Consider the following 14,124-nt stretch of genomic DNA (forward strand, 5'->3'; position numbering starts at 1 on the left):
ATTTCTTAACCTGTAACGTAGAGATAATATTCCCTATCTATTGAGGGTTGAGATAAACTAATAAAATACCGAATTTAATATCTAATTCAACAAATATTTGTTACTTCCACTTTTTTTCGTTCTCCTAGATTGAATACTATCTTGTACCTATTTCTAATAACTTGACATAAATGTCAAAGGTTTAAGAAATTGTTTAAATGGAAACAACCATATCTATTATTTCATTTTTGTGACCTAGGAAAATGTAAGTTAATTGTAGTTGAGGAATATTTTGACGCAAATTGTGGCCCACTCAGGACCTTGTGGGTACATGGCTTGAGAGCCTCCAGCTGGAAATAGGAATGGTGCTGTTTCATAAGATATGGTAGCCACGTAGTCACTTCATTCCCTTTGATTTGAAAGCTCATTTTCAAGATCTTAAGAACAGTGTCATTATAAAGAACACAAACCCATCATACGGTTCTTAGCGTCAGTGGGACTGTAGCTCCCACTTTGGCCCTCTCCTTCCTTACATTCTACAGGGTAGGGCAGAAGATACCCTTTGGGGGATAGACACCCTACACAGATATAGACCTCAATCATACACTTTAGTTAGAGACTCAGGGGCTGCCTTTCTCTAACCTTTATTTACACATTTGTTGAAACCCTTCAAAGGAAATGATCAAAAAGTCAGTTTATCCTTGGGGCCTGAATGTTGGGCATTTGGGATACAGCAAGAAAACACAGGTGAAGGAAATGGGTATTACCTGATAGAATCCTGGGCCGGATGTGCCCAGGAGCAGTGGGGATATTGTAGATGAAAATGAGTCTTGGATGAAGTTTGCCTACTCTACAGTTCTGTCTTTCACCTGTTTCCTGTATTCAATTTCAAGATCAGTGTTGTTTGAGACTCAAGAGATTATCTCCATGGTAAATGTAAATGATTCTGGAAGCTCAGTATGAAGGAATTTGCTAAAGTGTTGCCATTCTGAACAACACTGTGCACCTCTAAGGGTGTGTCTACACATCAGGTGGTGTACATGCTGGCCTTGGGGTGATGTTTGAAAGTGAGGATGACTGAAAAATAAGAAAAACAACAGCAACAGCAAAGCCCATCACCCTTGTTGCTTGTTAGGGATCAAGTCACACTTGCAGTGTTTCTATAAACCTTCTTGAGCCGCAAACATTTGACCTTGGGAGTAATAGCGCCTCCTTGTTGCACAAATCCTTGGTGTAAGCACTCAGTACGTGTTTAGTAACTGAATGAATCAAAAGCTAACTCCTCATGGTTGGAGTGTATAAGAAGGTTGAGTCACCAGTACAGCATTTAATGAGGCCTTTCAACCTTGACATCTTGGTAAAGTCACCAGTTAATCCATTCAATTATCCTCTGAACAAATATGGCACCCTATGATACCTCACACCAAGTCTGAAATTACGGAATGTCAGAGCTGCGAGTTCCCTTTGTCCTACCCCTTAATCTCACAGATAATGAGACAGAGGCATAGTTTTAATCCTTTGGAAAACATGTTAATCCAGATTACCTCACGACTATAATGAATGGGTACTGGTCTTCATTGCAGACTCAGAGCTAGGGTTTTAGAGATGAGTTTGCACAACTGCACCTGTAATGGTGTATTTGTAACTTTGGCAGACTCCCACCTCCCTTTTCGGTGCTCCCTCCCAACTGTAGAATTTCCATGGTCAAATGAATATATCCCTACAAGGGTAGAATTATAGAAATCTGAATAGTTCTACCTATTTGGAAGAGTGGGGATTTTTTTTTTCCCTTCCTAATGTCTTTCTAGGTCTAAACTTGTATGGCCTTTTGAAATTTTTGGGCTATACAATAGCTTAGATAAAGAAAATACTGCCTGAATGAGAATGGATTGAATTCTTCAGCAATTTCTCCCCTGTATATCACCTTCAGAGAAAATGTCTGTCAGGTGAGGTGGTTGACGATGCAGCGAAAACTGCTGTGTTCACATTTTGGAATCACATTGAAATAGGCTATGGCTTCTCGTATTGCTGGTCACGGACTCGATTCCACTTTTTGCTTTACTGCCTGACATTTTAAGTTGATTCCTGCTTATACTAAACTCATGCCTTCTTGAAAAATTCTTCACCAGTATTTTCAAATTAATATGTCTTCACTCACATCCTCAGTATCTAAATGAAGAACACTATCCTACAAAATGGCCCAATTATGGTTTATTCAGCTGTAAGTTAAAAAATTGGGCTTATCATAGCCACTAAATAGGTTGTTTGTATCTTGAGCACAGAAAAAGGCGTTCTTCGATGGAAACATTTTTCCAGCCCCTTTTTGAACCTTGAGTGGATTTGACCATATCTTCAGCTGAGGGCAGACCACAGTTTTTTCTATTATGTGAGTTTTACCTACCAGTTGATTTTGAAACTGACCTTGAAGGACTCTCCAAGCAGTCTTTTATTGCTTATTTGATGGTATTTTTTATTGCATTTTTTTCTAGTTTACACTCATCTTAGTTAGAAAAATTCTAAAGACTTACCTTCAAAATGTGATGACTGAATTTTAAATGTCTTTGTAAGATTGGTGGTTTTAAGCATTTAAGGTACGTTTATGCATCTTATGACATATATTTTTCTTCACAAAAGAAACACCAACGTTAAGGTTTATTTGCATGCATACAACAAAAACTTATTTTTAAAGATAAGCCTCTCAGTACAGTTTCAGATTTACCACTCATCTGCTTGTTCTCAAGTTCACTGTAGGGAATACTAGAGACTACAATGCATCAACCACAACTATTGATAATTTTTAGATTCTCTGAGTTATTGTATTTTCACTTATTCAAAGCTCATGTTTTAGGTTAAGCTTTTGCTTTAAATTTCCATTTTAAACCATTTATCTAAGTTCTGATTTGAAATGTTAAATATCAAAGCATTTTGTTTCCAAAAGCTGTTTGAAAAATGATGCTAAAGTTCCAAACACTGTTTTTTAAAAAATGTTTTGCTATAACTGAGAACCTCACTGTAGAAGGAAGAGATGCTAAATTGAAGATCCATTTGATTGAACATAATTTTAGTAGGAAGATGAACTGAGTTGTAGGAGCTTATGGTTTTTGTATCAATAAAAGCAACTGTAAAATCAACGGTAACCGGTACTCTGTTTTTGAAAGAGACAACTCGCTAAAAAACAAAGTATCTGTGAAGACCTATAGAGACTTACTAAAGTGAAAGGGCCCTGACTGTTTCATGCTATGTCCTACCTGCCTTATAATAGTGTCAATTACACCAAAAAACCCCCAGATTTTCCAAATTACTTACTATTCACAAATTTGTTTTGTTCTGTGAACTTTCATGAGTAAGCATGGTGGTAGCTAGCACAGAAAAGCTAGATTTGGTTGATTTTGATTGTACTCTTGTATTCTGTAGGTTAAATATAATGGAACAGGGAAAGACCTTACAATTCACCAAGTTTTTTTGGTTTGTTTATTTGTTTGTTTCTGTTTCCTAGCAGAAGGATGTTTATAAGAAACTCAGACAATCAAAATCCCCAGTAATTTGTACTCATTTATATTCTAATAGGATGTCTCTGTATATTAGTCATCAATACTTGTCTTTTGAGTTGCTTTTCCAGCAGTGGTAAGACTTTGCAACATCACTTTTGTCTTAATGGCTTCTCCTGGTATGTAGAACACTCTTAGATTCGAACAGAGCTAATATCTCAAAAAAAAAACCGGCACTCTTTCTCTTAAAAAATTTCAGATAAGAGATTGAAAGCAAAATGTAGATAAACTATGCTCAATCAGGGTTTTTTCCTAATGGTTTACCAATTTTAGGAATGGCTTTCAAGAATACCAACTAATAAACATAGATGGAATACTGATTGGAAAATTACTGTTTTGAAATAGTTGTTGTAATAGTTGATCCAAACAAGAATCATTAATGAGTGCTAAATTTGAAAACATTTGATGAAGACAAGAATATTTACAGTCTCAAAATGTCTTTACAATGAATAAACTTAGAGGATATCACCCAACCAACTGTTCAAAGTTAAAATCACTAATAATGGGACAAATGTACATCATCTGCCTCTGATGTGATACCTTACGAAGGGCATGATATTGCTTAGGTATCGTTCTTGCCAAAAGTGTGTAACTTGAATCTAATCATGACGAAACTTAAAAAAGAAATTAAGGAAAACCAACTTAAACTGAGGGATATTTAACAAACTAACTCACCTGGAGCCTTCAAAATGTCAATTCCATGAAAGTCAAGAAAGGCAGAGTAACTGTTCCAGATTAGAAGACAAAAGAGATAAAAGACTGTTAAATGCAATATGAAATCCTGGATTGGATCCTGAACTGGGAAAACATTGCTAAAGGATATTCTGGGGACAATTGGTGAAATTGGATTGCAGATTAAGTATTGTATCAATGTTAAATTTCTAGATTTCAATAATTGTACTGTGGTAGTGTAAGGGAAGGTCATTTTTCTTATGAAATATATAAACAGTATTTAGGGGCAAAGGGACATGATGTATGCAACTTATTCACCAATACTTCAGAATCTCATATATATTTTAGATATGAATCCCTTATCAGATATATGCTTTGCAAATATCTTCTCCCATTTTGTGGATTGTTTTCAGTTTCTTGATGCAGTGTCTTTTGCAGTACAAATGTTTTTAATTTTGATGAATTCCAATTGAGCTATTTTTTTTCTTTTGGTGCTGTATTTTAGAGTCATATCTATGAAATCATTGCCTAACTCCAGGTCACAAATATTTACTTCTATGTTTTCTTATATGAATTTTTAAAAAAATTCTTACAATTAGGCCTTTGATGAATTTTGAGTTTATTTTTGTGTATGGTGTCAGGCAGTGTCCAACTTTATTTTTTTGTATGTGTAATCAAGATAATGATGTACCGACATCAGAATAGACATATAGATCAAAGGAATAGAATTAAGACTCTAGAAGTAAACTCTTCTATTTATGGTGAATTGATTTCCGACAAAGTGTCAAGACAATTCAGTGGGGGAAAGAATGGTTAATCAAAAAATGGTGCAGGGACAAGAAATACAATTTTTTATTGTTCCTGAGGATACATTAAATTTTTAGGTAGATAAACTTTAAGGGACAAACCTTAATGTTATCATTACTAGGACATAGCAATGACTTAATGCTAATGCAATAAATAAATGGATGAAAGGAGCATCAATACTCTGGGTTTAAAGTTGATGAATAAGAAAAGATCTGATTGGTATGATGGAAGCCCTTGGAATGCGAGGACAAAAATGAAAGTTCAAAAATGAAAGGAAAGAAGGATGAGGAATGCAAGAACTATTGAAATATGTATCTTAGACTTTCTAAGTACACATAAAAAAAAAACCTGAAAAAAAATTATCCTTTGCTCCGAGACATTAAAAGGGATTATGGTTCAAGAGGACTAAAAATAAAATTCTGACTCCATAATAACCAGGAAATCTGATGAAAAGAAAACGAACACAATATTTAAAGAAACACGAACAGCTACAAAAGGGCTTGCTCATCAGCTCAGATTTTAAAGCACCGCGTGCAACAGACAAAGGCAGCTCATATAACCCAAACTGAATGTTGTACAGGCTTGTATGAAAACGTCTAATGCCAGAAGGAAATAAAACTTGAAGAAACGAGAGAAGAACGAGGCTGAAGTACATTCTCAGAGAAACATTATAGTTTGTTTGCCTTTTGGAAAGAAAGTGATGGGCCACTGAGTCACCAGGAGTTTTTATGAACAAGTCAGGCCTAACAAATAAAGAGGGTGGAAGGAAGTTTTTGGAGATGATAGAGACATCTGTGGCATAGATTGTGGTGGTGGTTTTATGGGTGTATACTTGGCTCCATGCAACTTATTTCATCATGCTGTTCACATTAAATATGGACGGCTTTTTTGTATGTCAGTCATATGTCAACAAAGTGGTTGGAAAAGAAAGAAAGGAAGGAAAGAAGGAAGGAAGGAAGGAAAGAAGGATGGAAGGAAGGAAGGAAGAAAGAAAGACAAAAGGACAAGTAAGTTCAAAGAGAATCTAAGTTCTTATCGTGATCGGATTTCTTGATTTGTTGAGAAAAGAATGTATACATCTTAGCTTCAGAAAGGCAATGGTCCAGGTTCTCATTATATCACGGGCAAAACAGAAAGATACAGCCTTCCCTGATCGCTTTGTCACCAACTTCGATTCGTGGACCTCTTCCTTGCCACTCTAAATTCCACTGTTAGTCCCCTTTTGTTTGTGGTGCCAAAATTTGGAGTGGTCATGTCACTGTGTACATCTGTCTGTTGGTTTGTTTTCATTATCTGGTTTTGAAGAAACCTGAAGGCTCAGTAAGTTTTGGTGAGGAAACTGAGACTCAGTGAATGTTACTGCCTAAGCCAATGCTGTCCAATGAAGAAGTCTATCAGAAAATGTTCTACAAACATCCTGGTGCTTCCCTTATGTTACAGCAGCATTATTATTCTGAACTAATACATACATTTTATGCTCTTGGGGTTTCATGCATAACCAGGTGCCCTTAGATTTACTATAATAGATGTCACCTGTGGACCTCATACTATCTGAAACAAGAAAGTTCACTTGAGATGAATAAAATGAGACAAATTCTCTGAGTTGGCAACTAGTTCTTTAGTCTTTTCCTCAATAGTCCAAGGTAACTGAATTACACTTCCTAAGAATGGATTCTCCTTGCAAACTTCCCCTTCATTTCTAGCCAGTGTTTAAGCTACGGATACCCACCTGGGATGACGGGGCCGACCAGCTGGTCTCTCTATGAGGAAAAGAGAACCAAGTTTCCACATTTCCCAGAGTCATTTCCTCTCTCCTAGCATTGTTTCCTCCTTGTGACCTTGGCTCTTCTCAAGGTCTCAAGTAATTGTCATCAGCAGCCATTGCCAAGGCAGTTCCAAAGGCCCAATCAAAGCCGAGAAGGAGATGCGAAACAAAAAAGCATGTTCTCTTACTTCCTGTGCAATTTTTCAGTAAACCTAAAACTGCTCTAAAAAGATGAAATCTATTTGCAAAAAGAAAAAAAAATGCACAAAATCTTCACTCTTCTTCAACAAAGCTGAGTAAACACTAGGAGTCGCTGCATGTCACAATGTTTTTATCACTATCATCTCCCCAAGTAGGGAGAGAGACATTCTAGGCTGTGGGAGAATAGAGGGGCTTCAGGAAGGGACGTGGGAGGATGCCAAAGAGTGTTTTCTTGCCTGACTGTGTCAAGGAACTAATATCTGTCCTCTCCATCTTTTCCCTTCTCTCACCAGGCCCTCCACCCTCCACTTTCAAATAAAACGCCAGTAAAATCTTATCATTCTATTCGGTTACTCACACCGATGTCTGATGCAGGGTTTTTCTAAAGTGAATTATATTCTCCAAGCATACCAAGAGACAGATGGTGATAGAGTGATTGCTCTCCCAGAAACCCTCATCATAGAAGGGGCAATCAGCCAGGCGGTAACCAGGGGAACTTGCCATGTGGATAACCTTCATATGCATCAGTTTTTTTTTAGTCTAATTTTGTGCACTGACATAGAGCAGATAAATTGAGTGTTTGAGGCTTGTCTTCTAAGTTTCGCAATGGCATAGCCTATGTAACTCGTTGCTGGGTGCCACTGGAGAAACATGATGCCCAGACACAAAGAATTGCAACAGGATGAAAGAGCCACAGGGAAAAATACAAGAAAGGTAGGTGCAACTTGTCTTTGGTGTTCTCTTAAGAAAACTCAGAAAATTAGGGGGTCACACCCTGCCCCAACCCCACGGTAGGACACTAGTTGACGGATGATCAAAACTCGACTTGAAAAAATCATAGACAGTCTAAGTAGTAACTTGTCTGTTTTGAAAAGTAGTGATTTATGTTAGAGGACTTGTAAAGAATGCTGATCTTTTTCATTCCTCTCTCAGGGACATTTCTTAGGAGAGAGGATTAGTTACCAGGTTTTAGGAGAGGAAAAACTGGTTGGTAGGTAACAGTGGAAAGGCAGCCGCTTCTAGGCACTACTGGTAGAATTTCTCTGGAGTATATTTGATATGATGTAGTCAAGCACAAAAATGTTCATAAATTTTATCCATTAATTCAGGACCTAGATATCAATGCTCAGGAGACCTTCTGAAATTCAGATAAAAAGACTAAACACAAAGATTCTAATAGCCCCATTTGTATAAAATGGAAACCATCTAAATGTTTCATTGATAAGGAAATGGATGAGTAATTTATGGCACATTCACATAGTCACTAAAAGTAATCCTTATGAACAGAATTTTAAAATATGGAGAAATATTTAGGGTGAAGTATTATATGGAAAAAAGCAGGACACAAAAGTATGAGTATAGTTTGCGTTCCATGATGTAAAAAAAGAATGTATAGGAAAAAAAGGAAATTATGAATTTTGATGGGCTTGTAATTATTTTTATTTTTATTTATATTACTAAATATCTTCAATTTTCTCAAACGAGATGTATTATTTAAATTTTTTTTAATACTCTAGTACCCCAAATTCCCAACCATCTCCTTAATTCAAGATTTTTTTTGCTTTTACAGTTAATGCTCAGTTGTACTATTATTCTGTGGGTTAAATCTGACTTATAGAACACAAATTTCATAGTTGCAAGCTATATGCTACTTTAAGTTCCTTTAGATTCTCTGATTCTCTGGTTTATAGGTTAGGAGGTCATAACTATAACATTCTGTAGAACTGTAGGGTTTTCTTTTCTAGTGAGGGAAAGTCTTCATTTTAAATATAATTAATATATTTTAAATAATATAATCATTTTTAATTTAATATAATTTAATATAAGTCTTCATTTTTAATATAATAGTCTTAATTTTTAATTATAATTCTCCTCAAATTATGATTGTCACTCAGTCTTGGCCCAGGGATGGGTTTCCCCAGAATATCGAGTGTATTGTCCTGAAATTATATAAAAAGAGAGAGACTTTCTATGGAAATTCAATGGCATAGCTTTGCTGTTAGGCTGCAAAATGAACTAAATGACTTCTAAACATCTCAAAAACCCTCCAAGGATGTGTTATTTTCCTTACAAAATATGAACCATGTTTAGAAAAGGAGCCAGTGTTGTCATATGATGAAGTGATATCTCATGAGTTTTGCAGATGAATTAATTCCTCTGAATTATCTCAGAGTGAGGGAGATGGTGAAATGGATGGGGGTAGGATTGCAGGGTAGGGAATGAGGAGATGAGGAAGACAGAGACAAAGAGAAGGAGCCAGGGAGATAGAGGAAGAGGGGAGAGACTTTGTTCATTTGTTAGATTTTGTCTGAGATGGCAGAACACAAAATAATAACTGGTGAGGATGCTCAGTAAATTGTTTTAGAAGCCATGGAGTTGTAGTCATGACTGAATAGCTCATAGAGGCATAGAGACAATAGTTTGCAATACCTGACTTCTTCTTTCTCAGGTACACTTTACTTTGCTTCACACTTGGCTCACACCATAGAGTTCTGTCACCATTGAATTTGCTGGGAGTGGGCGGGGCCGTGCTATGAAAACAAATCTTCTTGGGTTTTGTGTATTTCATTTACAAATGATGACTCATGGGGTTTCACAGGCTAAGAGAGTTTCACAAGTTGTTTAGGGGGGATTAGGAACAGAGATAGGGAATCTGGGTCTTTCTAGCAGCCTTTTATAAAGGCTTCCTTCGAAACCTGCTTTACAGGCAGGCTGTGGGACAGCTTGTAAAGAGAGGCTGTCTTAGCAGAATATTCTACTGTAAAGGAGTGATACGACAGACAGAGATCATTATTGTAATTTAGAACGCATTGAGTTAGTGACCATAAATAGATGTCTTTTTCCGCCATCTTACAGCTTAATTGCTCTGATTTATTGTCACTATTTAAAAGTCACAGAATTTCTTGCTCAACACCTGTTTCCTCCTCTGCGTGATATTGAACTGACTTCATCAGAGCACACACCTTAGCTGGGTACAGTCCGTACTGGCTTCCAGGTATGTGCTGGGAGGTGGACAAGGTATTGTTGGCAGAGGTGTCTTTGGGGGCTAGTTGTCCTGGGATTGAAGCAGCTATGTGTTATAGAGATGTATTCTTGGGAGGTGTAAAGTTATTTTCCTGCTGTTATCTAGCATCCTGACTCTGAGCAACTGAATTTGTCTGAGTCCTAGTTTTTTTATTTGTCATACTGGGATAATAATGGTCCCTCCCTGACTTATTGGAAGGACTGAATGAGAGAATGGGTGCAGAAGGGCCTGTTATGTGTTAGGCCCACCGTAAATGTCTATTATATGTAGATGCAAGTAATACAGTCTGGGCTGTAAGCTCCTTTTGCACTAAGTGTCATGAATGCAAGGACAATCTCACCCTTGTTCATTGTATCCCCAGTGCCTGACACATAGTAGGCATTCACTAGTTACCAAATGAACATCTGGACTGTTATTTTCTTGCAGTACTCAAGGGCCTTAGAGTTTTGTCTAGGGTTAAGATCAAACCAAAATGCATATTTTTAATTTAAGAAATAATTTCTTCTGTGTATTTTAACTTTTGTTCTATGAATGGAGAAGTTATATGTCTAAGGATATAAAAATATGATTATGTTTCATCATCTGAAGCAAGGATCAATAAAGCTTTCAGTAAAGGACTGGACAGTAAATATTTTGAGCTTTGCAGTCCATATGGTCTCATCACAACTACTCAACGCTGCCATTGTAGAGTGAAAGCACTCATAGACAGTAGTGAATGAATGGGCATGGCTGTGTATCAATAAAACTTTATTTACAAAAGCAGGCATTGGTCCAGATTTGGCCCGCAGACTATAGTTTGCGAACACTGATTTGAAGGATGAAATCCTGATTTACAATTATAGAAGAAATATATGTCATATAGATTTGGCTATGAAATAACAAAAGTTTATGCAATACTAGTTCGATGAAATTATAATAACATTACTAACATTTGTATAACACATTAGAGCAAGAAAAGTTATATTATTATTCCTATTTTTAATGTTTTATTATATTTATTGGGGTGGCAATGGTTAATAAAATTACATAGATTTCAAGTGTACAATTCTATAATACAACATCTATATATTGCATTGTGTGTTCACCACCCAGTGTCAGTTCTCCTTCCACCACCATATATTTGATCCCCTTTACCCTCTACTCCCATCCCCTCTCCCCCTTTCCCTCTAGTAACCACTAAACTGTTTTCTGTGTCTATGAGTTTTCGTTTGCTTGCTTGTCTTGTTCATTTGTTGCTTTCTGTTTTATATCCCATATATGAGTGAAATCATAGTTCTTGACATTATCTGTCTGACTTATTTTGCTTAGCATGATAATCTCAAGATCCATCCATGTTGTCACAAATGGCAGTATTTCATCTTTTCTTATGGCCGAGTAATATTCCATTGTATATATGTACCACATCTTTATCCAATCATCTATTGAAGGACACTTTGATTGTTTCCATGTCTTGGCCACCATGAATAATCCTGCAATGAAAATAGGTGAGAAAATCTAAGTTCAATAAGAATTTACTCCAGGTCTCAAGCCAGGACGATTCATAGCAGGATCTGAATCCTCTGATTGCAAATGTACTGCTTTTTGTGCAATGTATTCTTTGCCACCTCATAGCTATGCCTGTCTTTGGTCCCTGTGTCTCTGTCACATCGGGGTAGGCAGTTGGTATCATTTCCAAGCCTGGAGGCTTTAGTTTTGGATCTGAGAGAAATGAGGGCTTTTATGAAAAGGGTAATTGCTAATGCCTTAAAGGTGATTGCAAGTTTTAAAACAATTTTATTGTGTGTTAGTATTTATTATTGCTTCTTTTTGTTATTTTAATGGATTTTTCCTTTTTTGGATTTTATATGTTGTTACCCAGGCTTCTAAGTTTGGAGGATAAAATGGTTAATGTCAGGTCAACTGTTTACTTTAGATAAAAGATAAATTTTTTTATTGGATCAAAAGTGTCTATGCTGATATTTTCCCCATACACACATTTTGTTTCCTCAGTGTTGTCATGTAAAATTAGATGAAAATGAACCTCTTTACAGTATCTCAAAAATACTGCCTTTACCACGAAGGAGAATTTTAATCATATTGTTTTGCATTATAGGTTGGCAAAGACTTAGGCCAGTAACTCATCCTGGCAAAAATGATTTTTAAATTCCAGGCAGGAAAAAGACTAGCTACTAATGGGTTAAATGACTGGCTCATAATTCATGATGAGTTGTAACATATCTAGGAGGAGTAATCTCACTCTACACTCCGTGAAACCTTCTTTTTACAGCCTGATGAAACAGAAAAACTTTTTAGCCTGCCTTGAGTAGCACTGTCAGGCTCATTGACCTCCCAAATTCATTCAACCTCTAGCGTAATTCTCTGGTACTTTCAGTCCTTGACATTAGAGAGACTGACTTTCGTCAGGCCTTCAAATGAGAATCTGTAGGCAAAGACCGAATGTTACTTGGCATCCAGTCAGCGCTCCTTTCATGCCCTCTGTAGTGATTGAGCAAGTTACTTTAATATTTGTTAGTTACTATAATATTAGCACATTTAGTGGCGGATTTCATCATTAATGATTGAACAATCATACCACCCTGAGTTTTAGGCTTGCAGGGCGCAGTCATCTGTAGTCAGCTTTGTTGGATTATTCGGGAGGATAAACGAGAGGATAAACAGCTGCAATACTAGATTAAAGATATCCAAACAAGCTTGGACTCTGCTCAGGCATTCTGAAGCCCAACATGCTGTGACTATTGTCAGCCAACAACGGGCAAACGTGACAACCAGAAATCTGGGGAGCTGGGCAAAAATTCATCCTGTTCTAAATGTAACCAGCATCCTTTTCGAAAGGAGATGTTGGAGCAACCCCATGAAGTAGTTATTGATCAACTGGCATGAAATATGAAGTGATTCAGATGTTAACATTTCCCCACCTCTTGTAAATCATAACCAATGACCAGACTCAAGTGAAAAACAATGGTTTTTAAAATTTTGTGCAAGCATTGTCAAATGAAAATCTGAGGTGAAGAAAATTAACAGCGTATTTGTTTTCTCCATTCACTATTGAGAATTGAGAGACCTTCTGACAAACAATCAAAACCCACAACTTGGAAATTGGCTTAAAACTCATTTTGTAAGTCCTATGTAGTAAGTTAAAAAAAAAGTTTAGAATAAGTTTAGAAATTCAAGTATAAGAGAATGTCCAAAGACAACGACATATGAAATATAATAGTTCTCTGCTTCTCTATTTGTCTAGTATAGGAATTTTGGTTGAAAGATGTGAGTCAAATATTATTATGAGGGTTCTATAAAGAGACCCAATTGGAAAGAGCAAAGCAAATATAAACATAGTAAGTTAAATATTTAATGTAGTTGAAAGCATAGAGCATGAGTATTTGTTTAAAAATGTATATGCCACACATTCCTTTTTTCCCCCTTTAATCAGTCAATAATAATTTGACTCTGGCTTCCAAAACGGCACTTGGAAAAGTGCCATTGTAGGAGGGGCGAAGTTCATATATTTCCATTCTTGACAGGTTGTGCATTGAAACTTACCTGGCCATCTGTTAGCAGCGACTCTGAAGGCAAGAAGGTAAATGCTAATGTTGCTTAGTATCATTTTTAACAATGACCACTGTGTTGGAAAATTATTTTAAATAATAGAAACCCAGAGTAGGTTGGATTGAAACCAAAAGATATGCTCTTTTTATTTAGTCAAATGTCTTTTTAAAAAGAGCAATTTGTTTTATGATATTTTGAATTTTTTTTGTAAATGTGGTAATACCTGCTAGGAAATACTAGCGATATCTGTCACTTCCAGCACCTGGTCTGATGTCAGATGTATCAGATTGAATTCTTAAAAATGTAGATGTTTGAATAATCAAAAAAAAAATCTTTACATACTTGAAAGATTGTATATCTTTCTTTTTTTTTTTTTTTTTTTACTAATTTCTGAAATATAAAACGGTATAATATTTAGAATATCTGTATTTTAAATAATATGAAATTTAGATTTCTCTTTTGCAACCTAAGTTGAAAATGCTTTTGATTCCATCTTTCACAAGTATTTCTTTGTTTTTAGATAGTTCTCATCATTTAGTTACTTATAACCAGGTTTGAATTTTGATTTCAGCAGAATAGCATCT

At 36.1% G+C, this 14,124-nt stretch overlaps 1 protein-coding gene across 5 annotated transcripts in view; it reads left to right on the forward strand.

Annotated features, from left to right (window-relative positions):
• The window catches only part of SERPINB12 (serpin family B member 12), a 36,202-nt gene that overhangs the window by 8,477 nt on the left and 13,601 nt on the right, over positions 1-14,124 (forward strand). Inside the window, exons 1-2 of one of the 5 annotated variants that reach the window (XM_033135654.1) lie at positions 7,543-7,686; positions 13,516-13,571. Coding sequence is in view for 3 of the 5 variants with exons in the window: in XM_033135657.1 (XP_032991548.1) it covers positions 11,472-11,481; positions 13,516-13,571 (66 nt within the window). In the remaining 2 variants the exon portion in view is untranslated. Of the gene's footprint in view, positions 1-7,500; positions 7,687-9,866; positions 9,968-11,463; positions 11,482-13,515; positions 13,572-14,124 lie in introns of those variants that run through there. The other 4 variants (XM_033135655.1, XM_033135657.1, XM_033135652.1 and 1 more) reach the window with 4 other exon arrangements.

The sequence above is a fragment of the Rhinolophus ferrumequinum genome, chromosome 19, assembly GCF_004115265.2.
Source record: "Rhinolophus ferrumequinum isolate MPI-CBG mRhiFer1 chromosome 19, mRhiFer1_v1.p, whole genome shotgun sequence".
In the NCBI taxonomy this organism is placed as follows: domain Eukaryota; kingdom Metazoa; phylum Chordata; class Mammalia; order Chiroptera; family Rhinolophidae; genus Rhinolophus; species Rhinolophus ferrumequinum.